General features: G+C 47.5%; 1 protein-coding gene across 1 annotated transcript; it reads right to left on the minus strand.

Annotated features, from left to right (window-relative positions):
- SLC31A2 (solute carrier family 31 member 2) lies at positions 1-26,463 on the minus strand. The gene is made up of 4 exons (XM_029611962.1): positions 26,314-26,463; positions 10,692-10,758; positions 9,965-10,154; positions 1-2,360 (listed from the first exon to the last, which is right to left on the minus strand). Exons 1-4 carry the CDS (start codon positions 26,323-26,325, stop codon positions 2,174-2,176), a joined length of 456 nt encoding a protein of 151 aa, XP_029467822.1. The 5' UTR covers positions 26,326-26,463; the 3' UTR covers positions 1-2,173.

Below are 26,463 nucleotides of genomic sequence, written 5' to 3' on the forward strand. Positions count from 1 at the left end.
CACAAAAAAATAGAAAATTTTATTAAAATACATTACATTTTCATAGACCAACAAACTGTCCCTTCCTCCCCATAGGTTTATCACTTCCAGCCATGACATCTTCCATGCCTTATCCCATCATAATCTTCTATAGAAGGAGACCATAATGCTGTGAAATCCAGACATCTACCAAGTGTATATACAAGTAGGAATAAATAAAGCAGAATTTTATTGAAAGTATAAAATGTGTACAATTTACTTTTAGCAGATCATTTAAATCTTTCTGAGAGTTTTTCAACTTTGTCTAACTCCAACTATTGCTGTAGGAGTGTAGAGCTCCTTACTCCTGAGGACGGTGTAAAAACATTTTTCTATACAAGTCTGGGTCTAGTTACTCCCTGCTTTTTCCAGAATAAATAAGTCCTAGTGTGCTAAAAAATCAGGAATAAATACATTTTACCTCTGTCATGTAGAGGTACAGTACTACATCACCCTCCTACTATCTTCAAACATGAGCAAAAACATGGTACTGCGGCTACCATTTAGGCCATACAGATGGAAACCTGGACAGTAGGGGGATATATTGACCACAAGGTCCATCAGCCCTGCCCCTTTTCTTCTCAGCTGGCAGATAGTCAACTGAATGTCTACCTTTACCTTTTACTGCCCCTAAAGGATTCTCTCAGCTTGTCCCAGGTATTTTGAGTTCTGATAGGGTTTTTCTTCTGCCACCATCAGAGGTTGTTGCATGGTGAAGGTTTGAGGCAATAGCAGGGTTGAGGGAGAAACTACATTGGTTTCTACAGCTTGTTCCAGGGCCAGCTGTAGCTACTACCACCATAACAAAAACGCTGGGGCACTTAAATGTAACTTACTGCTACGAACTAGAATTCCTTAGCCACAAGTCTAGAGCTCTTTTACCACTACGCTGTGTGATCATGGGCAGGTCACTTTGCTTTCTTGCTTAATTGGGACTGGATGGTAATACTGATCCCTTCTTTCATACAAATCTTAACTTACAAACTGGGTGCTGTCATCTAGCCTGCTGGCGGCGTGGTGTTCTTCTCCTCTGAAACAGTGTGATCCTCTTTGGAAGAACGGTGCTATGTAAAGCCATATTAAGCTTTCCTCCATGTACCATTTTCCTACATCAGCTCCCTCACCCCCAGCTGGTATGCCTGGGTAACAACATTTGCTAAGAAGTAGGGTGAGGCTTCCTCTCAGCCAAACTTCCCTCCATGCTAAGCTTGTGCCACCAGTGCCTGTGCTGATAGTGGCAGCCTCCTTTCCCCACTGTGTGTCATCTTGGCCACTGTCAAAGCTTACTAGCTTCAGTGGACGATAAAGTCAACCTAGTCCCTTTGTGTGCATGGAGATGGCTCATCCTTTTATTAATCTTACATCATTAAAGGCTTATAATGCTGCCACGTGCACATACAGTAGTGAGCAAATTAAAGTCTTGTTATATTCAAGAAATCTATTGTCCAGTAATGAAATAACTAGGGCCTGGACTTTAAAATGATCTGGCAGACAGCAATCGAACAAAAGAATCACTTTCTATCCTTGTGCTGTGAAGCACTGAAATACCCTATAAAGTATGTTGTACACAAAAAAATGAGAAAAAAAAATACAGTTCTTATTTGAATTAAATCAATTTGTCTGTGAGCCTCTGGTTATTCACTAGGATCCTGTACAGTTAGTAATGGGTGAATTCCTTCAGGCCAATGTGTCCCCTTTTCCACCTCCACCAAACAAATTAATGTAACTTATTAAGACCTCAAATAACTAACCTGAGATTTAAAGCACAACTGAAGACAAGAAAACCAACAGTAACACTCTTGTGTGATCTATTGTCTGCTGTAGGTCATTATGCTCCAGCCTTCCTTAAGAAAACCTGGTCCCTTGTCCTTGGGTCAGAGCTGCACAAGTGCAGATCTATTCATTCCATGGGGTCATCTCTGCCCAACCTGACCAAACACTCCCTGGGTAGTGCCACCAAACTAGCTGCAACGACAAGGCTGGATTCACAGCTCATTTTAATAAGGTGGAAAATGTTAATTTTGGTTTGCTCAGTAGAATACACCCATAAGTGTGTTTTAGGAGGAGAAGCGGCCATGTTGAAGGCGTAGGGTGCAAGGGAGGAACCAATAGCCACTATTCTCTGAGCATCCCAAAACAGGGCACTGGTAATGTCTCAGATGCTTGTGGGTGGTAGAACTTCCAGAAGCAGTGGATATGCCAAGAAGTACCCGATAGCAGAGCCGGCCAAGATACCCAGGAAGATCCAGCTGTTGTAGGACATGACGCACAGCATCAGCAGGTAACCCAAAATCACTTGAATGATGTGGATCAGGGACTGACCAGCATGCAGCCATAACCACCTGTCCAAAAAATCACATGATGAACATAGCACATGCTGGGCACACACTTGATGGGACTGACCCTTACAGTGGTTTTTATGATGCAATTATTGGATGATGCTGTGTACAGATAACTCCAGTTTTGGCAGCTATGCGATGGGTATACCATAAAGGAGAAAATTACAAGCATTGGGGTAGTGGGCCTATAGCCTAGAACATCGCAACATCTGCCTAGTACACATGGAGGTTGTAGACTATATAGCACTTTGACTATAGGGGACAAATTTAGTGCCAAAGTGAAAATATTACACTGCAGAATACACTATGTTGATTATAGGAAAATTTGTTCTTACCTGCTAATTTTCGTTCCTGTAGTACCACGGATCAGTCCAGACACCTGGGTTCATCTCCCCCTATCAGCAGATGGAGACAGAGAAAAAACCCCTCACTGACACTGTATCTAAGCAACCGTGCCACCTGCAGTTTGTCAATATATATCTATATCAAAGCAGATAATAGCAAAAAATATGGAACCATTAAACAACAATTAAGAACATGGAATGCAACAGAGAACAATCTTACAGCTGAGTGGATGACTCTCCCCTTAATATAACTCCCTTCTAATTGGGCAGGCTCTGGACTGATCCGTGGTACTAAGGGAATGAAAATTAGCAGGTAAGAACCAATTTTCCTTTCCCTGTACGTACCCGGATCAGTCCAGACACCTGGGATGTACAAAAGCCCTTACCCAGGGTGGGACCTGGAGAGTCCCGCTCGCAAAACACTCTCGCCAAAGGAAGGGTTTGCCGGAGCCCCTACATCTAAGCGATAGTGCCTTGCAAAAGTATGCAGCGACTTCCAAGTCGCCGCTCTGCAAATTTCCTGTGGGGAAACAAGTTGAGATTCCATCCACAAGGCCGCTTGCGAACATGTGGAGTGAGCACGCAAGCCTTCTGGAACTGGACGACCCCATGTAATATAAGTGGAAGAAATAGCCTCCTTCAACCATCGTGCAATAGAGGCTTTAGACGCTTTGGAGCCTCTATTAGGACCACTCCACAGCACAAAGAGGTGACCAGACCACCTAAACTCATTGGTAATCTCGAGGTAACGCAATAAAGCTCTCTGAACATCTAGACGTTTGAGCTCCCTTGCATTAGGATCAGACGCCGGTAAGTTAGTAAAAGCCGGAAGTTCCACTGACTGACTGACATGGTATGCTGAAACCACCTGTGGTAAAAAGAAAGGTACCGTCCGTAAAGGAACTTGAGATTCTGAAATCTGAAGGAAAGGATCTCGACGCGATAACACCTGTAACTCAGAACAAATGGCGACAAGAAAAATGACCTTAAGTGTCAAATCCTTTAACGTAGCCCTTCGGAGCGGCTCAAAGGGAGGTTCACACAGAGGTTTAAGAACTAGATTAAGATTCGAGGACGGACAAGATTTCCGAACTGGAGGACAAAGATTCGTCGTACCTCTAAGAAAACGAACCACGTCCGGATGAGACAAAATACAGGAACCTTCAAATTTGCCACAAAGAGAGCCCAGGGCTGCTACCTGCATTTTAAGAGAACTAAGAGATAAGCCCTTGGTGAAGCCATCCTGTAAGAAAGATAATATTTTAGGAAGTAAGGCCCTAAGAGGGCGATTTCCCCTGATGCAACACAAGGACTCAAAAACCTTCCATACCCGAACATAAGAGAGGTTAGTAGACTTCCTTCTAGACTGTAACAATGTGGTGACTACAGAGTCCGGGTAACCTTTCTTTTTCAAATGCTTCCTCTCAAAAGCCATGCCGCTAGACAAAAACGAGCAGCCTGTTTGAAAAATATAGGACCCTATTGAAGAAAACGCGTCAGGTGGCCTGGCTCAACGAAAGGATTGTCCCCATGCTTGCCCCCGCGAAATACATTGTCTCTGCGGTCCCAGCCTACCACTGGTTGGCTGCGATATTCTGTCAGACCGAAAACGAGACCTTGATTGAAAAATCTATTACCCTTAGGTTTATCCTAGGTAACCTGAGGACTTTGTCTCCAAGAGACTGGATCAGCTGCTCTAGATCCTCGCCAAACAAGAACTTTCCTTTCCTCTAAGGCACAATTGGCATCCTTGCCTTTCAAGCATCCACCGCCCAATTGTGAAGCCAAAGCAACCTTTGGGCGGCCACAGCTGATGCCATTACTGTGGAGGAAGTACGCACCAAATGGAGGGCACCTGCACCATAAGCAACAGCTGCTTCCACACGCTCAGCCGTATCTGTGTCCACACCTGACTGAGACAAATTACCTTGAAGCTGCTGTAGCCACGCAGCCAAGCATGCTGCAAGACACTTAACAAAGCGCTGCACGCAAACCCAGGGACGCCACTTCAAAAATCCTTTTAAGGTGTAACTCCATCTTACGATCTTGTACATCTTTTAAAGTGGCTGAACCAATAACCGGAATCTTGGTGCGCTTAGTCACAGCAGACACCGCCTCATCTACTTTCGGGAGAAAAAAATTCTAAATCCTGTTCTGGTAGAGAGTAATGTTTCCCCATGGCTCTGCCATCCTTTAAACCAGAATCAAGAGTCCCCCATTCCTCTTCTATTAACTTCCTAACCAACTTGTGGAGGATCTCGGATGGCACCTAGTACTTGGTCCTTGCCGTCCAAATCCTGGTTCTCCTGAGGCATTTTAACCCGTCCATTGCTCCTACCATGTGACAGAGGCCGGCCAATGGCACCGATAGCCCCTGTCACATGGTAAGGGCAAAGGGCCACCGGTGCCATTTTGTTTACTGGCAGCAGACTGCCCAAGAGTGGGAGATTGCTCCCAGGACCTCCCCTGGACTTTAGGCAAGTTTGTTTTGGTTTTTTTTGGAGGGTGGGGAATTGTAATTAATTAAATCTGAAGGGTTGGGGTGGGGGTGGATTTTTTTCCCGGATCAGGACAGCTGAAAAAAAATCAGCCCGAACCACAGGAAACTAAATTTCCCACAGTGGGCCGATAACGAAGGCCGAACTGAAAGGTTCGGCCGAATTACATCACTATAGAGCAGTGAACCGGTGCAAACGTGGTTTTTTTTTTGTATTTTTTTAATTAGCTTTACTTAAAAATGAACAACCTGCCCTGAAAAATAGGCAAAAATAGCCAAAAATTCTTGTAAAAAAGTATTGTAAAGAGCCTGCAGCTGCCTCAGCGGCCTCATGAAGGGAGGATTCTGAACAACCAGATTTACACCTCGCGGGCGCCCAACCCAAGCACACACAAGGGTACCAACCCCCGGCTCGGCTGCCTCAACCGGACAGGGAAGAACACTAAGGATTCTAAAACAAATAAAATAATAGAAACCCCAGGAGGAAGGCTCAAAAGAAATAAATTAGCTAAAAAAAATTAGTCAACTGCAGGATTAACAGCCTCTGCCATCTGCTGGAGACAGAGAAATACTGATGAACTGCAGGTGGCACGGTTGCTTAGATACGGTGTCAGCAAGGTTTTTTTTCTGTCTCCATCTGCTGATAGGGGGAGATTTACCCAGATGTCTGGACTGATCCGGGTACGTACAGAGAAATTGTATTTGATTTTTCCTTACAGACTGTATCACCTGTGCCCCATTGTGTAAACTCCCAAATTTATCTCCAGTAAGGATACATATTACAGAATAACACTGGTTGTTTAGATTATTTACATTAATATGCCATTTTTTGTTTGTAATGTTGGTGAAAAGTGCCACATTGATAACACTAAAACCCAAAGTCCTTCATGTAGCCGGAACACAAGAGCAGCACTGCACACTTTCCCCTCAATCTATCTTCATGTTGCTCTGGAAAAACCACTTCTAGGGGTGAAAATGAAAATTGGTTCTTACCTGCTAATTTTCGTTCTTGTAATACCACAGATCAGTCCAGAAAAGTGGGTTGTGTATCCCTACCAGCAGATGGAGTCAGAGATCAAAACTTTGGGCACTGCTACATGTACGAGAGTGCCACCTGCAGTCCCTCAGTATTGGCCTGTACCCAAGCTCAACCTACCACACACTGGGCAAAAAAGGGGTTGAAACCCTAACCAACCAATCCCCAAATACCCCATAACCATGAATTAAAACTTATGAAACTGCTCCTTAAACCTGTCTGCAATGGAGCGCCATGGAAAAAAACTGCAAGAACTAAGCAACAGCAGTCTTTCAGTCTTCAGATTAGTTTTGAATGGTTTCAGATTTGTCTGTAGTCTTATTTCGAGTGGCATGGTATTCCAGAGTACAGGACCAGCCAGTGACAGTGCTCTTTCCCTTACTTGCATGAGATGTGCTGATTTGACAGGGGGAACAGTTAGTAGAGCTTTATTTGCAGATCTCAGGTTTCTTTGTGGTACATGCACGCGCAGTGCCGTGTTAAGCCAGTCTGCTTTTCATCGTGGATTAGTTTATGGATTATACAAAGTGCTTTATATTGTATTCTTTATTCAATTGGAAGCCAGTGAAGTTCAGCAAGTGTTCCTGTAATATGGTCACTTTTTTTTTTTTTTTTTTTTTTGCCAGTCAAAACTCTGGCAGCGGAATTTTGCAATATTTGCAGAGGCCGAATTGTAGATTGAGGTAGTCCTAAAAGCAAGGAGTTACAATAATCTGTGCTAGCGAATATCATTGCTTGTAGAACTGTGCGAAAATTGATAATCGTTAATAGAGGTTTTAGTCTTCTTAGGATCATTAGTTTTGCATAACCTTCTCATGCATATTCAATGGGGATATCCTGACAACCTGACTGGCTGGGTGGGGGTCCCTAGGCCCAGTTTGAACAACCCTGAAAACTAATCTCTAACACTCTCAGGGTATCCGGCAATCAAAAGTTTCCAAATTTGAAGAGTGTGGTTTTACTGTTAAAGTTTTATATTTGAGTTTGTTTGTTTTTCATAAGAACATAAGAAATTGTCATGCTGGGTCAGACCAGCATCCTGTTTCCAACAGTTGCCAATCCAGGCTACAAGTACGTGGCAAGTACCCAGACACTAAGTAGATCCCATGCCACTGCTGCCAGTAATAGCAGTGGCTAAATCCCTAAGTCAACTTGATTAATGGCAGGTAATGGACTTCTCTTCCAAGAACTTATCCAATCCTTTTTATAACCCAGCTACACTAACTGCACTAATCGCATCCTCTGGCAACAAATTCCAGGGTTGAATTGTGCGTTGAGTGGAAAATAATTTTTGCCGATTAATTTTAAATGTGCTGCATGCTAACTTCAAGGAGTGCTCCCCTAGTCCTATTATCCAAAAGAGTAAATAACTGATTCACATGAACCCGTTCTAGACCTCTCATGACCTGATGCAGCCTCAAAGTATCTCCATGGAAGTTCTAGTAAACTAGGCCTGCGCTCTCTCAAACCAGTCTTCTAGGCCCCTCTAATCAAGTTTTACACTATGATGCTCATCTTCTTCCTCCTTTCTGTCATTTTGGTCCTTAATTCTTACTATTTGTTTATCACCTGATGCCCTGACTCAAACCAACCTCTACTGATGTATGACTACTCTTGTATGGTCTCTGTAATCTCCTCCCTCTTGAGGGGTGCCTCTTTTTTTTTTTTTTTTGTACTGGTAAAGTTGGTAATCCTGTATCTCATGTTGAGCACTCTGGTCGTGGAGCAAGTTACAGTAACTTGTAATAAATAGTTATTTCTCATAAGCTGCACAACGACTGACCTGAGCCTGATCTGAGGCAGTAACAGAGATGGAAGCCTTCCCAATCCCATCGCAAGCCTCTGCTCCGTCCCGTCTCCCTTACAGTATTAAATTCAGAAGTGGCTAATAAGTCTGATCCGGGGGGGGAGGGGGTGTGTCACAGCTGAGTTCACAATGAAATGGGGGGGGTGGGGGGCCTGTAATAATCAAATTATAGTATTACACTTTCCTGTCCTAACCACCTACTACTAAACCCCAATAAAGAGACACTGTTGGAGTAGAGCTAATCCTGTGCTCACTGGAATACAGTTCAAAGAACTTGTAAACTTGGCCTCAATTGGTCAAGCTGGAATACTTCCTGTAGGTAGATCGTGCTGTGCCACTGCATATCCTTAGAAATAAATGATTCTTTTCCTTGGAATTCTTAGGCACAGTTGCAGGTGCTCTGCCTCCTGTTGCCCAGTGGCCAGCAATGGCTCCTGGAGAACCATGTGGCCCTGACAGGTTAGATGCCAAGACAAAGAGAGAGGGGCAGATTTTATAAATTTGCGCACGAGCGTACTTTTGTTCGCTCACCAGGCGAGAACAAGAGTACGTGGGATTTCAATAGATACGCGCGTAGCCGCGCATATCCATTAAAATCTGGGGTTGGCGTGCGCAAGGCTGCCCAAAATAGACAGCCTGCGCGGCCTCGGAGGGAACTTTCTTTCGGCTTCCCCTCCCTTTTCCTACCTAAACCACCCCCCCGGCCCTATCTACACCCCCACTACCTTTGTTGAACAAGTTACGCCTGCACGAGACAGGCATAACTTTGCGCGCGCCGGGCCGGCTGCCATGTTCCGGAGGCCGCGGCCACGCCCCCAGATGACGCGCCGGCTGCGTCATGCCCCCCGACACACCCCCCCCCCCAGGACTTATGCGCGTCCCGGGGCTTTGCGCGCGCCGGAAGCCTATGCAAGATAGGCTCGGCGTGCGCAGGGGGGGTTTGGGATAGGTTTTGGGGGGTTACGCACCTAACGTACGTGCATAACCCTCTGAAAATCTACCCCAGTATCCGCTCTTTTGCTGTGGGCTTTGCCCCAGTTCTTATAGGCACAGCAGGCATGTGCTCTCCCTTGGAAAACTGCAGTGGGCACAAAGCATACAGGGGCTGCCTGCACCAGCTTTTTATCCGAGTGGAATTTTGCGTGGTCTGCATGTAACTTTCCTCCCCTCTGCGTGACTAAAAGGCTGCACAAGGCATTGACTTCCAGCCACACTGAGGATGGGCAAGTCTCAGCTGACTACTTTACACCAGTAAAATGCATTTTACCCATGGAAATTGCTTTGAAAATTTGCCTCAAAATAACTTAATATAAAAAGTACAAGTATTTTTGGCGCTCCGTTTTGCCATTGGATACTGCAGCTGTGTGCTTGATTTTTACTCTGCTACCCTGAAGTTCCTTTTTTTTATGGCCCAGCAGTTTTCACTGCTCCTGTGGGTTTGCAAAGCAGTTGGAACCAGGCTCTGGCAGTGCCCTGAGGGTTCAGCTGCAACGATGTTGGGGGTTCCCTGCACTTCATCGTCCCTCTCCAAACTGGCTCAAGGTCAGGAGCCACAAACTGCAGCTCCATCTGGCCCTCTACGGCCATGAACCCTAGCTCTGCTCACTCAATGTTGCCATTGAGGGTTGGTTCAAATTCCCCTGGGGCCTCTCTATAGCAGCTCCAGCCCATGCAGCGGCTCGGGAACCAAACGCAGGTCTTCCATGGGGCAGGGCACAGCATTACTGCTGGGCTGACCCTGAAGCTCTTCTTTTAAGCAAAGTACATTTTGGAAAAACCAAGTGGAAAAGTGGTTACTTGTTGGTTAAAGGAGGACCTGTCTCATCTTCAGTATGTAGATGGCACGTCCAGATATTTTTCCTTTGGGCAACTCTGTACCCCCATTTTGTGTCTCTACAGCATTAGAAGCTACTACCAATTTACCTTTGGGTGGGGTTGCTATACAGGACTGTGATATCGTTGATGGTGTCGTTGGCTTGATCAAGTAGAGATCCCTGGCTGGTGCTAGGTGAGATGGCCAGTTTTGTCCTCTGGAGCAGTTTTGCTTTTCCAATCTTGATGCTTTCATATAAGACAGCCAACAGCATGACCACCAACACAGACAGCACCATCCCTGCAAAGCAAACACTGCTAAAGGTATATACAATACAGCCTTGCCTCAGCACTTACTGCTCTCCTGAAATGCTGCACTAAGGAGCCTGGCCTTGCCCCTCTACAACCTCTGCCATCGCTGATCAAATGTCCTACATAGCAGAAAATCTTCTGGCTTGGGCTTAATATGGTGCCTTTCCTATAAACAGTAGCTTAGTTAGCTTTTACGACTGAAGCACTGGCAAAATATACATGCAGCCAAGTGGATGGCTTGGGCACATAATTTTGTTAGGCGTGAGAAGGGGAGCATGAATCTTATTACCGTACTTTATATAAAATAAACAAGTCCTGGGTAGATAACATGAAGAGCTGGCAGAATAAAGCAAGGCTAGAACCCAGAAGCTTTGACAATCCTGCATATTTAAAGCACACCGTTCCTCACCCCTGCCCAGGAGGTTAAAAGCAAAGAGCAGCAGAGCTTGTAGAGAGGTTTCCTTTCAGCAATACTGTCAGTTGTTATCTGAACCTTAGGCCTGAGATGAAAACAAGTGACCCTCACCTGCCGGGCTCTGCACATTCCAGAAGTCAAACAGCAGCATCACCTTGTCCGAGAAGAAAAAGTGCATCTGAAAGACAGAAGTGGGAGCCGCCCATGTGAACAGAGTGGGAAATTTCTAGTGCAAATTCTATCCTCTAGCAAATGGGACAATAACATTGGCAGTTTCTCTTTTGATGCAAGAGATCAAATGCTCATTCTGCGATTCCATAGATTTGTCAACGCAGATAATTAGCAGTTGGGAACGTTTGCCTTGGATGCCAGTGGATGTTCTACAATCCTTACCAGTTTGTGATCAATCCTTGGGCTCCTTTCTAAGCTTTGAGGTAGGTTGTTTCTCTTTGAGGTCCATATTCTGAAAATATCCAGCTAAGAAAGTTAGCTGGGATATTCAGTGGTGCAGCCGCCCTGCTGAATATACCCAGATAACCTAGATTTAGCTGGATATGTTTATTTGACTAACTTATCCTGCTAATTTAGCTGAGTAAGTGAATAGTGCCACTTACCTGGCTAAGTTGGCATTGCCCCAGCACAACCCCATCCCACCCACCCCTTAGACAGATAACTATTTAGCTGCTTAAATAGTTATCTGGCTAAGCAGCAGCTGCTCAGCTTGGCCAAATGTTCAAATACCACCACTTATCTGGATATGTTTGGACTTATTGAGCTAAGTGGTGCTGAATATCAATCTCTATCCCTAGCAATCTGACATCCAAAATATGTTGATGGTGCAGCAGCCTCACTGCTTGCTACACAAGCCATTTTGTATTTTGTTGTTAATTTTTTGACGTTTTCTAGCTACCTCATCCCTAATCTCTGAAGGATGAACTCACTGTACCCTGGGTGATTTCAAAAGCAATTCAATTTCACATCCCCTTTTCCTTCTGCCAATTCACAGAAAGAGGAAACTAGTTACAAGGGACTAGTGAAGGAAACACAAAAAACATCTGGGGCTCGTATTGTCAAAAGACTAAATCTAAGCTCTGGCTCCCATGTATTAAGGTGCATTCAGCAGAGCACAGTTGGACCTAGAGATGTACACAAAAACAGCTACGCAGACTTTACTCCAGAGGCAGCAAGGAGTTTTTCACACAAAAAAATATACACTGTCCCTTACATGGAAATCTCATACCAATGAGATTTCCATGTAAGGGACAGTAGGCTTAACCATGCTTTTTTAGCACTGGAAATGGGTACCCCCTGTTCAGAGGTGGAGTACAGATTCTGGTGCAAATGGTAGTCTAAGGGCAGACATAGGAGTTCTGATGCTGGGACCCGTAGTTGAGATTTATGCACATAAATATGCTTTGTGCACAAAATATTAGAGATGTGAATCGGAACCGAAATCCGAACCGATTCTGGTTCCGATTCACATCTCTACAAAATATGCACCAAAACGTTTTTTCTGTGCTGAAAGAATTCTGTGCCGGATTTTAAAAGGGTTACGCGCGTAACCCTTTAAAAAAAAAATCCGGCTCGGCAGCACACGCAAGCCCCGGGATGCGCGTAAGTCCTGGGGCTTGCAAAAAGGGGCAGTCGGGGGTGTGGCCAGGGGACGTGGTGTCGGATTGGGGCATGTGGGCGGTCCGGGGGCGTTGCCAAGTGCCCTGACACAGCGGCCTGTATCGGGGCCTGGCGCGCGTAAGTTACTACTGCCCGGAGGCAGTAGTAACTTTTCAGATAAAGGTAGGGGGGGGTCTAGATAGGGCCGGGAAGGTGCGGGTGGTGGAAGGAAAGTTTCCTCCAAGGCCGCTCCGAATTCGGAGCGGCCTCGGAGGGAACGGGGAGCGTGCGCAAGTTACACAAAGGTGCACCCCCTTGCACATGCTGACCCCGGATTTTATAAGATACGCGCAAATCTTATAAAATCAGGCATACTTTTGTTCACACCTGATGAGCGAACAAGAGTACGCGCGCGCACTGTCTTTTAAAATGTACCCCTATTTGCTTACTGCAGCAGGAGTTAATTTTTTAGTACGTGCATTAAGAAACCGTGTACTGAATTTCAGTGCTCAATCTCAACATACGGCTGCTTTTATCGGCCCCTCACTGAGACCTACTTTGCAGAAACTACACTCAAATCTCAAGCACAGGTGCAGAGGCGAAGCAGGCACTAACTCTTCAGGACTTTCCACTGGAAATCTTTCAAGCTGTGGATGTGGCCTGCCTTTCCTTCTTCCTCCTGTACACATTGGTAGTGAGACATCGCTTCACCTCTTGCAGTATGTTTTACTTATCTGTGTTTTTGCAGGATCCTTCTTTAATTCACAGCAAAAGTCAGAGGTGTGTATTTTTAAGGGTTGCCATAGACACAGAAAAGGAGAAACTTTTGAAAACAGGACCAGTTGTACATAACTTCACTGTGTGTCCTTGCAAGTTTGCATAATATTGTGTCTAGCAGTTTTATAGTGCAGTACATGATTAGGTGTTTCATTCAAAGATATTAATGATCTCCAGGTCACCCAGTAATACTCCATAACCTGCCATGCCCTCAGCATTCACAATAAAGAAGAAGCTGGAGCACCAGGTCCTTATTAAGTTGAGGAAAATTCCACCAACACCATAAAATTTAAATGATCGCTGAGGAAACATGGACACTAGAAGAGGAAGTAGGAACATAAGTGTCATGCTGAGTCAGACCAAGGACCATAATGAATATGCATGCAATAGTGCATGTAAATCTGCAAATCTGTCTCATACATGTTCACTGTGGATATCTTGAAAACCGGACTGGCTAGTTTTGTCCTGAGGACTTGGTTGAGAACCCCGCATCTAGCAGCCCAAGTGACAACTCCACAGGCTGCTTGCTTCAAATGTACTTGAAACGTTTTTATCTCTATGGCAGGGGTGACCAACTTTGTTCCTTAAGAGCCACAAACAAGTCTGGTTTTCGGAATATCCATACTGAATATGCATGAGATATTTGCATACAATGGAGGCAATCCCTGCAAATTTACATCTTCTGATACAGACTACCTTAAATGCCAGGCATAGCAGTCTCTTTTGGTCTTCCTTGAGCTTGAGACCTGCAGGGAATCAGAGAAATGACAGCAGAAGAAGACCAAATGGCCCATCCAGTCTGCCCAGCAAGCTTTCGTACTTATTTTTCTCATACTTATCTGTTACTCTTGGTCTTTAGTTACCTTTTGGTTCTATTTCCCTTCCACCCCCGCCATTAATAAGAAAATTAGGTCTTACCTTAGTTAATTTTCGTTCCTGTAGTACCACGGATCAGTCCAGACTCCTGGGTTATGCCCCCCCTCTAGCAGATGGAGACAGAAGTTTACAAACAAAACTCCGCCTATATCTAGGCTGGTGCCACCTACAGTCTGGCAGTCTTACTTAATGTCAAAGCAGATGAAGCCCCCAAAATCACTACAAACGAACTATATACAGGAACCTACCAACCAAACTAACGGCTCCACTATCCCCCAAATGGGACCAGAACCAGAGCCATCGATAACGGAGAAAGAGAAAACAGAGATAGAAAGGACAGAAAGAAACCAAACCGTCTCCCCCAGACTCTCCGTCAGAACAGCAGACTCGACGGGCGGGACTCTGGACTGATCCGTGGTACTACAGGAACGAAAATTAACTAAGGTAAGACCTAATTTTCTTTTCCCTGTACGTACCCGGATCAGTCCAGACTCCTGGGATGTACCAGAGCTACCTTAACTAGGGTGGGATCCGGAGAGTCCCGCTCTGAGCACCCCTGCCCCGAAACCGCCGCTACCTGGTGCATGAACATCCAGGCGATAATGACGCGCAAAGGTATGCAACGACTTCCAGGTCGCTGCCTTACAAATATCCTCCGCAGAAACCTGACTGCACTCCGCCCAGGAAGCTGCTTGAGAACGCGTAGAATGAGCCTTGAGCCCCGCCGGGACCGATTTGCCCTGCAGCAAATATGCGGAACCAATGGCTTCCTTCAACCAACGGGCAATAGTAGTCTTGGAAGCCGCCTGCCCGCGCCGAGGACCGCCCCACAAGACAAAGAGATGATCCGACCTCCGAAAGGGGTTCGTCACCTCCAGATAACATAAAAGGGCTCTCCTCACGTCCAGGCGCCGCAAGTCCTGATAATTCGGAAGCGACCTATCAGCCTCAGAAAACGAAGGCAAATCTACCGTCTGGTTGAGATGAAACGCAGAAACCACCTTAGGCAAGAAGGAAGGCACCGTACGAAGCGACACTCCCGAATCCGTAATCCTCAAAAAAGGCTCCCGACAAGACAAGGCTTGGAGCTCCGACACCCTCCTCGCTGACGCGACTGCCACCAGGAAAACTACCTTCAGCGTCAAGTCCTTCACAGTAGCTCCGCGGATGGGCTCGAAGGGAACGGAGCATAAAGCCTTCAGAACCAAATTCAAACTCCAAGAAGGACACGGAGAACGGAACGGAGGCCGCAATTGCTTAGCCCCTCGGAGGAACCGCACGACGTCCGGGTGCGCCGACAATGTCCTCCCATGGACCTGTCCACGCAGCAAGGCAAGGGCCGCGACTTGCACTCTAAGCGAACTGGCAGACAAGCCCTTCGCCAAGCCATCTTGGAGGAAATGCAACACCTCCGGCACAGAAGCCTGCGTGGGCCGAATATCCTGTGCCAGGCACCAAGTCTCAAAGACCGTCCACACCCTCACGTACGCCAGGGAAGTGGAAGGCTTGCGTGACCGTAGCAAAGTCGTGACCACCGCATCAGAGTACCCCCGCTTCTTCAACCTACGCCTCTCAAAAGCCATGCCGCTAGACAAAAGCATTCGACCTGGTCGAAACAAACGGGACCCTGATGTAGCAGGTCCGGCACATAAGGAAACCGAAGGGGAGGCTCCAGCGCCAAGTTCTGAAGATCCGCGAACCAGGGTCGCCGCGGCCATTCGGGAGCGACCAGAATCACGGGCGACGGATGAAGTTCTATGCGCCTCAGCGTCCGACCGATGAGGGGCCACGGAGGGAAAACATAGAGGAGCACCCCTGTCGGCCAAGGCAACGCGAGGGCATCGACCCCTTCCACCCCCGTTTCCCGGCGGCGAGCAAAAAATCGCGGAGCTTTGGCATTTTTGTACGTCGCCATCAGATCCAGAACAGGTGTTCCCCACCTGGCGCAAATTTTCCGAAACGCTACGTCCGCAAGTTCCCATTCGCCGGGATCTAGCCGATTGCGACTCAGGAAATCCGCCTGAACGTTTTCCACGCCCGCAATGTGCGACGCCGCTATGCATTGCAGATGCCGTTCGGCCCATGCCATCAACTGTCGTGCCTCGGCGGCCACTGGTAGACTTCTGGTGCCGCCTTGCCGGTTGATGTACGCCACCGTGGTCGCATTGTCCGATAGAATCCTGACCGCCCGGCCTCGTACCAACGACAAGAACTCCCGCAGGGCTAACCTCACTGCCCTGGTCTCCAACCGATTGATGGACCACTTCGCCTCCGTCGGGGACCAGGTGCCCTGCACCGAACTCCGGAGACACACCGCGCCCCAGCCGTACAGACTGGCATCCGTGGTGACCACTGTCCACGAGGGCACAGTCAGCGATATGCCCTTGGTCAAGTTTCCGGTACAGAGCCACCAGGCCATGCTGGAACGAGCCGAATGCAGCAGCGGCAACGGAAGACGGAACTGCTCCGACACCGGATTCCAGCGGGAGAGTAAGGCCAATTGCAAAGGCCGCATATGCGCGAACGCCCAAGGAACCAATTCCCGCGTGGACGTCATGGACCCTACCATTTGTAGGTAGTCCCAGACGACCGGCATGGGCTTGGCCAACAACTGCCTGGCTTGGCACTGCAATTTGACTCTGCGCTCCTGCGTCAGATATACCATGCCCCGCCGAGTGTCGAACAACGCTCCCAAAAACTCCAGGGATTGCGACGGTTCCAGCCGACTCTTGGCCCGATTGATTACCCAGCCAAGGTTCTGCAACAAATCGACCACTCGCTGTACCGCCAACCGACAGAGACGCTCGGACTTCGCCCGAATCAACCAATCGTCCAGATACGGATGCACCAGACACCCTTCCTTGCGAAGATGAGCCGCTACCACCACCATGATCTTTGTAAAGGTTCGCGGGGCTGTCGCCAGCCCGAATGGCAGCGCTTGGAACTGGAAATGCTGCCCCAACACTGCGAACCGAAGGTAGCGTTGGTGGTCCGCGCGGATTCCGACGTGCAGATACGCCTCCGTGAGATCCAGAGTCGCGAGAAACTCTCCTTGTCTCACGGACGCGATGACCGATCTTAGCGTCTCCATGCGAAACCTTGGGACCCGCAAGCACCTGTTGACGCCCTTGAGGTCGAGGATCGGATGAAACGTGCCCTCTTTCTTTGGCACCAGGAAGTAAATGGAATACCTGCCGCCGCGCAGCTCGCGGAACGGCACCGGCACGATCGCGCCTAGGGCTAACAGATGCCGGATTGTGTCCCGGAACGCCTGACGCTTCTCTGAGAACCCGCATGGCGACACCATGAAACAGGGAAGGGGCCGCTGTGCAAAATCTAACGCGTAGCCGCGACTTATCACATCCAGCACCCACTGATCCGACGTGATCTTGGCCCACTCCCTGGCAAACTGCATCAACCTGCCGCCTATCACCGGTACCGGAGAGTGGGCCGGCCGCCCATCATTGTGGCAGCTTCCCGCCCGGGGTTCCGGACCCGGTCCCGGGTCTGCCAAACCGGCGGCCACGAAAGGACTGCGTGTACGACTGCTGCCTAGCCGCATTGTGGCGAAAAGAGGAGACCGCCCCTCGCGCATTACGGGGCCGACGACCCCCACGGAATCTACCTCGCGTGGACGGCGTCCCCCTTGATCGCGGCCTGTCCTCCGGCAGCCGATGTATTTTGTTCTCGCCCAAAGACTCAATCAAATCCTCCAGTTCCTTACCAAAAAGTAACTTCCCCTTAAACGGCAACGAACCTAACCGAGCCTTCGACGAAACGTCCGCCGCCCAATGGCGGAGCCACAACAAACGCCGAGCCGACACCGCGGAGACCATCGCCCGTGCCGACGAACGGAGCAAGTCATGAAAGGCATCCGCGCTATAGGCAATCACCGCCTCCAGACGAGTCGCCTGCAGCGCTTCCTCCTGTGACAGACCTTCGTTAGCAGAAAGCTGCTGGGCCCACCTGAGCCCTGCCCGGAGAGAGAAACCGCTACAGATCGCCGCCCTTACACTGAGCGCGGAGACTTCAAAAATTTTCTTAAGCTGTACCTCCAGCTTACGATCCTGCAAATCCTTAAGAGCTGTCCCTCCTGTTACCGGGATGGTGGTCCTTTTGGTGACCGCCGCATCTAGTTTTGGAATCTTAAACAGCTCAAGCGCGTCCTCTGTCAGGGGATAAAGCTTATCCATGGCCTTGGACACCTTCAACCCCAGATCAGGAGTGTCCCACTCCTTAAAAAGTAAGTCGGACACCGAAAAATGCAATGGAAACGCCGTCGGAGGTCCCCTCAGCCCCAACACCACGGGGTCTGTACGCCCTAAGCGAGATTCCGGTCGTGGCAAATCTATCGCCAATTCCTCGAGGATCGCCGGAATCAATGGCGCCAACTCATCGCGCCGAAATAGACGCACCACCTTGGGGTCATCCCCCTCCGTGGCGTGGAGACCACTCGCCCCACTGGCTCCCTGATCCCCTTCTCCATCAATGCCTCGCGGCTGTGACTGCGGATCCGGATCCAGTTCCTCCGGATCCCCGGATTCGGACTCCGTCTCGGCATCCCCCCGCGGAGCCCCCAAACGGAGCGGGCGTGCTCCCCCCGGGGGATCCGAGACCGGGAGGGACCGGGCGCGTCTCTTAGGGTCCGGTCCCCGAACCAAATCCGGCGCTCCCCGCGATCTTTTCCTGGCCTGCCTGCTAGCCTTAAAGGCCTTATGCATTACCAGCACGAATTCCGACGAAAAAGAGTCAGAGGAGCTGCGATCCGGATCCTCCTCCGGATCGCTAAGAGCAGGAGTCTGGTCACCCTCGGGGACCCGCCTCTGTGGGGACAGAGCGGGAGGAACGTCCTCCGGTCCCCCCGGCGACGGGGGCGCCTCGCAACCTGGCCCTGCTGAGCCCAAAATGGCGGGTTTTCCCGCCGCTGAAATTGCCGCTGCCAAAATGGCGGCTGTTCCCGCGCTTCGCGGGAACGGACCTACGGCCCCCGATTTACGTCCCGAAGCCTCCGGCAGCCGCTGCCCCTCTGCGCTAGCGCCCGCTGAACCGCCCTCGCCGCCCGAGACGCAGCCTGAACAAAGGCTGTCCCGGGATAGGCGACGGGCCGCCCCGCAGGCCCTGCAGACCGGCCGCCGCGGCATGCTCTCCCAAGCAGAGCAGAAAACCACAACAGTAGCTACCCGCGGCGCCGATCCCGTTCCCCCTCGCGAACCAACGAGCAGGAGAGAAGAGGGAAAGCAAGAGAGACAGCACAGAAAACAAACCAAGTAAATAAATTTTTTTTTTTTTTTTTACCGTTCGCCACCGGCTCCGGGACCACCTGGGGGGAGTGACCCGAGCTCCCCGGTATCACCCCCAGGCTAGGAACGCTGGCAAGGGCCCTCAGCCCACCCTCAGCGTGCTCAACTCCCAGGAGGGAAGGCCCCCGCGGGACCTCACCCCACCCCGGGAGGAGACGAGTTCGGACCTGCAGGCAATCAACTGCGGTCCGAGCCTCACAATTTTCTACCAGTCAAAAAAAAAAAAAACTAAGAAACTAAAGTCAAACCTTCCTTTTTTTTTTTTTTTTAAACTAGGCCTCAGCTCAGACTGCAGGTTTTGCACCCTCTCCACCTGCTAGGAGACAGAAGAAGACTGCCAGACTGTAGGTGGCACCAGCCTAGATATAGGCGGAGTTTTGTTTGTAAACTTCTGTCTCCATCTGCTAGAGGGGGGGCATAACCCAGGAGTCTGGACTGATCCGGGTACGTACAGGGAAGTAACCTTTTGGTTCTATTTCCCTTCCACCCCCGCCATTAATGTAGAGAGCAGTGCTTGACTGCTTCTAAGTGAAGTATCTAGCTTAATTGGTTAGGGGTAGTAATCGCTGCAATAAGCAAGCTACTCCCACACTGATTTGTTTACCCAGCCTGTGCAATCCTTGTTGGTTGTTATATGAATATAACTCCACTTTTCTTCATTTCCCCCTGCCTTTGAATCAGAGAGCTTCTCTGGATATGTATTGAAAGTGAAGTATCAGGCTTAATTGATTAGTAACCGCCGTAGCAAGCAAGCTACACACATGCTTATTTGTTTACCCAGACTGTGGAATTCAGTCCTTGTTGGTTGTTGTCGGAATATAAAAGTCATCTTTTCTTCATTCCCCCTGCTGTTGAAGCAGAGAGCAACACTGGATATGCATTGAAAGTGAAGCATCAGGCTTGTTTGGTTTGGGGTAGTAACCGCCGTATCAAGCAAGCTACTCCCCGCATTTTTTTGGGAATGCAAATCCTTTTTTTTCACATTTCCTCTTGCTGTTGAAGCATAGAGCACTGTCTGAGTCTCATTTACCGTGTGCATGTCTATTGAATAAGGGTATTATCCCCAGGTAGTAGCAGTCTTTCTCGCAAGTTTCCCTCTCTTCCTTCACATCCTCTAGACTTTATGAATCCTGGGTGAAGGAAAGAGCCCTTCACCAGAGTATAAGACCTGAGGGCCTAGAAAGGGTTAGATGGGCCCCGGTGGCCTGACAGTCCTGTATATGCAAAGACCGGCCATGTCTAAGATTGGTTAAGACTCTGGTTAAAGACTGTGATGCCTGAGGTAAGATGAACTGCATGAAGTGTTTGTTTTTTGTTTGCACTGCCTGTCTGAAATACCTGAAGTGAAGATCTGCTACCATTTTGTTTTTCCACTGTAAATAAAAGTGCACTTAAGCCACAGCTACTGTCTACGTGTTGCTTCGACACTCAGATCCTTCTCTTCTTCTGTGCTTAGAATTTCACCTCCAGTATTGTATCCTAAACGCATTACTCTGGCAGCTACAATTTAATGCTAAAAAAAAAAAAAAAAGCAATCTCTAGGCCATTCCTCAAGCTTTGCTAGATTCCTGTTGCAGATTTTGGTATTCTCAACAAAAACAATTCTTTCCTTTCAATCTTTCTGTTCTGTGTCTCAAAATGTTGAGAAGAACGGGTCCCAGGACTGACCCCTGAAGCACACCACTAGTAACGCCACCCTTCTCAAAGTAAATTCCATTTACCACTACTTTTTGTCACCTCCCACTCAGCCAGTTTCTAACCCAGTCACTCTAAATTGAGCACCCTTGGTATGGAATCTATACTCCTGGGGGAATTCTGTGCACAAAAACTTTATATTGGTCAAAATAACACAATTTAAATGACAGTCTTTAAGTAATTACATTTTAAATTAATGCAGAATTTTAAATATTTTGAGCAGACTTTTCCTAGAAATTCACTGTAAAAGTGTCCCTTCCACTTGCTCTCCCTACTCCCCTGGCCACTTTGCCCTCTCAGGCCCCAATTTCTCCACCTGCCAGAATCTCTCCCCTCCACCTCTAGGCTCAACCCCCTTCCACTCTATTGTCACTCTGAGTTTGACCCCTCTCTCCGTACTGCCCCTTAAACAGGCTCCCTCTGTCCCTCCCACTCACCAGGCTCCCTCTCTAGTACACATACGCACACCCTCATACAGGCTCCCTCACTCTCGTACACGCACACATCCCCTCATACAGGGTCCCTCTCTCTTGCATACACACCCACACAAGCTCCCTTTCTCTCTCTCACACATACACCCTCACACAGGCTACCAATGTCACTCTCTCACGCAGCAATTCACACAGGCTCTGGCTCACACATACACAAGCCCTTCACACAGGCTAGCACCCTCACATACACACGATCCCTTTTTCATTCACCCATAATTACACACAGACACAACGAAAAGCCTCAGTCATCGCGAGGATGCAAATTTGGCCACAGCCATTTATTAGATGACCCTTGACGCTGAGTCCTCTTACTAACCACGGGGTGGTACCAATAACTCTGCCCCTACTGCCCTAGGGGGGGTTGCTCTCCCTTCGAGCCCCCCATCCAGCGGCAGAGCACTGCTGCCAAAGGGACCCCATCAGGCTGCCACGCAGCAGGCCCCATAGGGCTCCTCGCTGATGTACGAGGCTGTTGAAAATCGTCAAGGCCCACTCCCTGAGCCCAACATGCTTCCTCGATGGCCAATCCCCAAGAGGCAGGCCCTAGGCCCTTCTATCAGCACCTCCCTGCCTCATATGCAGCACTCATCATTACATTCATCTTCCAGGACTCTGTCACCACCACTGCGACAGATTAACAGGTTAACAACAAGGCATCATGATTGCTAACTAACACTTGGAACTAACTAACACAGAGGAGTGGGTTGGAAGGGGACTCGTGCTGCACTGCGCCAGGCTAAGGAAGAAGAGGCCGGGCGAGAGGGAGCCGGCAGATTTTAAATCTCCTGCCGGTCCTTCCCCACCGCAGATGTCACCGCGTCGCTACCCAGGCCAATCGTGTGACCTGGCTCCGGGGGTGCGTTCTCCTGATGTCGCCGCACCCGACGCCGGGCCAACCCAGGGGCATGATGTCATAAGCACCGCCCCCCCCCCCCCCCCCCCCCCCCCCCCCAAAGGCCTGCACTGCAGGTGCACCAATCGCACACGGCTAGCAACATTGGCAGCCGCTGCTGGAGGATGAGAGGGAGGAGAATGGATCCCCCCCCCCTCATGTCCGCAGGTAGGCTGGCCCAGCATGGCAGAGGCGACACCCCCAGGGATGCAATGGGGCCTGCACATCCGTGCTGGGAGCACCTTCCATTAACTATAAGGAGCGACCTAGTGGTTACAGCAGCAGGCTGCAAACCAGGAAAGCCAGGGTTCAAATTCCACTAACGTTTCTTGAGGCAAGTCGCGTCGCCCTCCATTACCTCAACTATAAAAAAAAAAAAACCAACTTGGGGGCCGATGTAAAAAGCTGAGCATTAAAAGTAGGTACTGAAATTCAATGCATGGTTTAAGGCACTACTTATTTCTTTACCTCCCAATACAGTAAAATGTATTGGAAGTAAAATATAGATAAAAGCAAAGAAAATGCTTAATGCACAACAAAACATGATTTATGTGCATAACATATTTTACATGCAGAAAACACTGTGTGTGCACATAAATCTGATCGTATGCGTGGATAACACTTTTTTTGTGTGTAGAAAGCATGTTTTCTGCACATAAATTACAGACTACAGGTTCCAGCACCAGAATTCCAGCTTCCACCCATAGACTTAACAGTCTTGGACACTTTAGCCCATCTCGGACTAGGAGTTGTTTCCAGTACTAAGAAAACACAAGGTAACCCATCTTTGTGCATGCGAGGGCGCTACTTTAAAATGTACACTGTTGTATGCATTCTTTTTGCTACAAAATCCATTGCTGCATTGGTAGTAATATTTGTGCACGAAAAATGTGCACCCAGCTGAGGGTTAAACTGTGCGCTGGGCCAAGCACACTTTATTTCATTGGCCTGTTAGCTGTAAGCCCTCTGGGGCAGAGAACTTGTTACTGTACTTGAAACATAACACACCTTGAGCTCGGATTTAGAAAGATATGTAAGTAAATCTAAAATGTAAATCTCATTTCTCCCACTGACATGCCTTGTGCTTTTAGGTAAGCCGTTTTATATACTATAACCTCAGGTACTCATTTAGGTGGTAAGCTCTTTGGAACAGGGACTTACCCTACCACTTATCACCATTTTGTAGTACTGCATACATCCAGCAGCACAACTAAATAAGCAGTATTATAAATAGGTAGAGAACAATGAGGGTGCAGCTCAAGGAATGGATGAAATTGCAATGGAGTACTCCAAATGGAGCTTGCACCAGCAGTTGAAATGTCCAATTTTTATTTTTTTTTAGATCTTGAGCTGTTGATAAGTGATTAAGTAAAATATGTTTTAAAACAGCATTGTAACTCTGTCAGCCTGAGTACTGACCAGTGAGCATACTAGAGGTACAGGTACAGCTGGAGCAGGTGCAATATTTTTATACAGGCAAAGGAGAGCTGGGACAAGGCAATTTCCTCACTGAGTCCCAACAGTGGATTAATGAACACTTTCATGCAAACTCATATTTCCAGGAGCACAGGAAATCAATTTTGGTAGGGAAAAATGAATTTATAAAGTTTATTTTCTCCCCAAAAGGGTGCATTAGAGTTAGGGATAAACACTACATCTATGGCTATAGAAAATGGAACATGTAATACTACTGCATTTAGGATTGATTTGGGTAAAAAATTGCTTTAAATATTCATTTCAAGGTTACCGAAACCTGTGGATTGTAGCTCTTTTGAAGCCTGGCTCACTGACACAAGTCCTATGCCCCTAAAGCGCTGAGATGTCTTTCAAGATGACCACTTTTCCTTCATCAAGCAGAGTTTCTAAAACATTTTCTATTCTGGACAACACAAGGGACTCCAACAAAATCAGTGAATTCATCCTAAGGTAACAGTCCATCATTATAAAGCAGTGAAACAGCACACCAATGATGTGAATTTGCAAAATGTCAGCTTGTGTATCCAATTTCCCAGGTCTGCTTGAAATCTAGCACTTGCTGCTGCATCCTGACTTAGTTTGGGATCTTATAACCTGTGTGAAAAAGGAAGTTACAGCAAATCAACCATGCCCCTCTGCTATTATATATTCCCACCTCTCGGCAGGTCTAGTTCCATAATCCTGTAGGTTATAATCAGCAAATGCAGGAGTTAGGAAGCAAGGGTGGGCTTGATGTCCTTAGAGGAGCTGGAGTAAACTGACATAATTATCAACTTCTGCGCAGTTCTTTAGAAGAGGAAACCTGATGCAATAAGATAGTGGTTGCCAACCACATGTGATTTGACTATTAGAGCGTGTTCGCGTGCTGCTTCTTTTTTTTTCTAGGAGCCTTTCACAAGGAGAGGAAAGTCCCTTTTCCCCTCTATCAAATCATGCCCCTATTACAGCATAATCTATGTGCGGCCTTCCATTTGCCTCCTCCCCTTCCCTAACATTGTTTCAATTTAACTAAGCTGCCCCCAGCAATTGCTTGGTCAGAATTAATTTCCTTATTTGTATTTTCTGACAGCACCAACCTAGTCTTTAAGTTTTTTTTTATATTGTTTCAACATTAGCATATACATCAGCCACAATATCTTAAATAGCACAGAGGCAGGTAGTGTTGTACAATATAACACTGGACTGGAATCGAACTGGGGAAAAAAAAAGGGAGAAGCTGATGGAGTTTAGAAGAGAGCCAGGTCTCCAAAAGCTATAGCGATACAGCTGTTCTGCCATGATCTTCATGTTCTAAGGGTTAGTGCTTCATTCAAATGATCATTAACTAATTTGTTTAGTGCTGGTTGAAAATAAGGCTTTTACCTTTCAAAAGGTGCCCACTTAGGCACTAGGCATTATCTAAATTGAAAACACAAAGCACCAGTGCCCTAAACAGAGGGGCATACATAATTTAGATTACAATAAACAAATCCACAAGGGAACAGTGGTGTACATTGGCTTGTCTGGTACTGTAACAGAAGTAGGCCTTGTTTTTATAGAAATAAAGAATGACAGTGGCTAGAGACCTTAAAAGTCTTTCCACCCTCACTGCCTTTTCAGCTTTACTTTGCATTTCTCTTCCTCAGCAATGCTCTGTTCTAATCTCAACCTTTTTTAAAAATGTGATGCTGGTTTTTTTTTTTTTAATATTTCTGCTGAGGTTCTGCCATCCATTACTCACCTTTTCAGTGAAAAGGTATTGTCTGAGATTACTCCCCCTTTCACCCTCATTCTATGATGCAAAAGCGTAGGGGTGTTTTACTCCTCTATGCAAGTTTTGCTATGCCTTTAGGTGCCACTGCAGTTTATCTTCAAGCAGCTCCATAAGCTTGCTCAGGCATAAGTACCAGAGACAGACCGGCAAAAGGTGAGAACTCCTACCTGATTGTATACCTTATATAAAACAATTTTCTTGACTTTCAGAGGAAGAGTAGAGAATATGTCTATTTGCAATAACTATGGGTCGTTATGCTTTTGCTTAATCTTAAAAGGCAAACGTTTTCAATGCTGCTGAAGCGGTATATCACATAACTAACCATCACCAGCAAGTTTTAAGGCGAGGGTCTTCTCCCCCCGCGTGAAATTGTCATTTTAGTTATATGTCAGCAGGAAATAAGAAAATTCAATGTGAGCTATATCCATTTTTGGAGACCTAACTTTTTTTTTTTAAATAAACATTTCCCATCCTGACACCTGTATCAAACTTGATGCCAAAACCTAACAGAATAAGAAAGGGGTGGAAAGCGGCATTACAAAGTAGCAAGTGTCGCTCTTCTTGAGCACTGACACTATGAACGCGCTCTCTTGATCACTATAGCTCGTCTATTTTATAAAGCATTTATAACTAATCACAGCCGCCGCCCACACTTTGCTTTGGGAACTTAAACATGAGATGATTATCATTCACTTTTACTTTGATTTCTACTAATTTCTATTTATCATCAAGCCATCACGTATTCACGATTAGCAACAAGTTTTCCCTTCTAGTAAAGATTAAAACTAATTTTCTCAATATAAATTTGTGGGTATGTCACGCCGTCTATATAAACAAAATCCTGTTAAGTTTAAAAAGTTACCGGCATCATCATCCTGTGAATATGTTTTTTAACGCCAAGGAGCCAAGCACCGTTGTAGGGGTAGCAATAATCGTGGAGACAGACGTGCTCTCGGGGATCGTACTTGTGCAAGACAACAAATTTGCAGCGCAGGTCCTGACTAGCAGCAGC

Source organism: Rhinatrema bivittatum, chromosome 8, assembly GCF_901001135.1.
Source record: "Rhinatrema bivittatum chromosome 8, aRhiBiv1.1, whole genome shotgun sequence".
Classification (NCBI taxonomy): Eukaryota; Metazoa; Chordata; class Amphibia; order Gymnophiona; family Rhinatrematidae; genus Rhinatrema; species Rhinatrema bivittatum.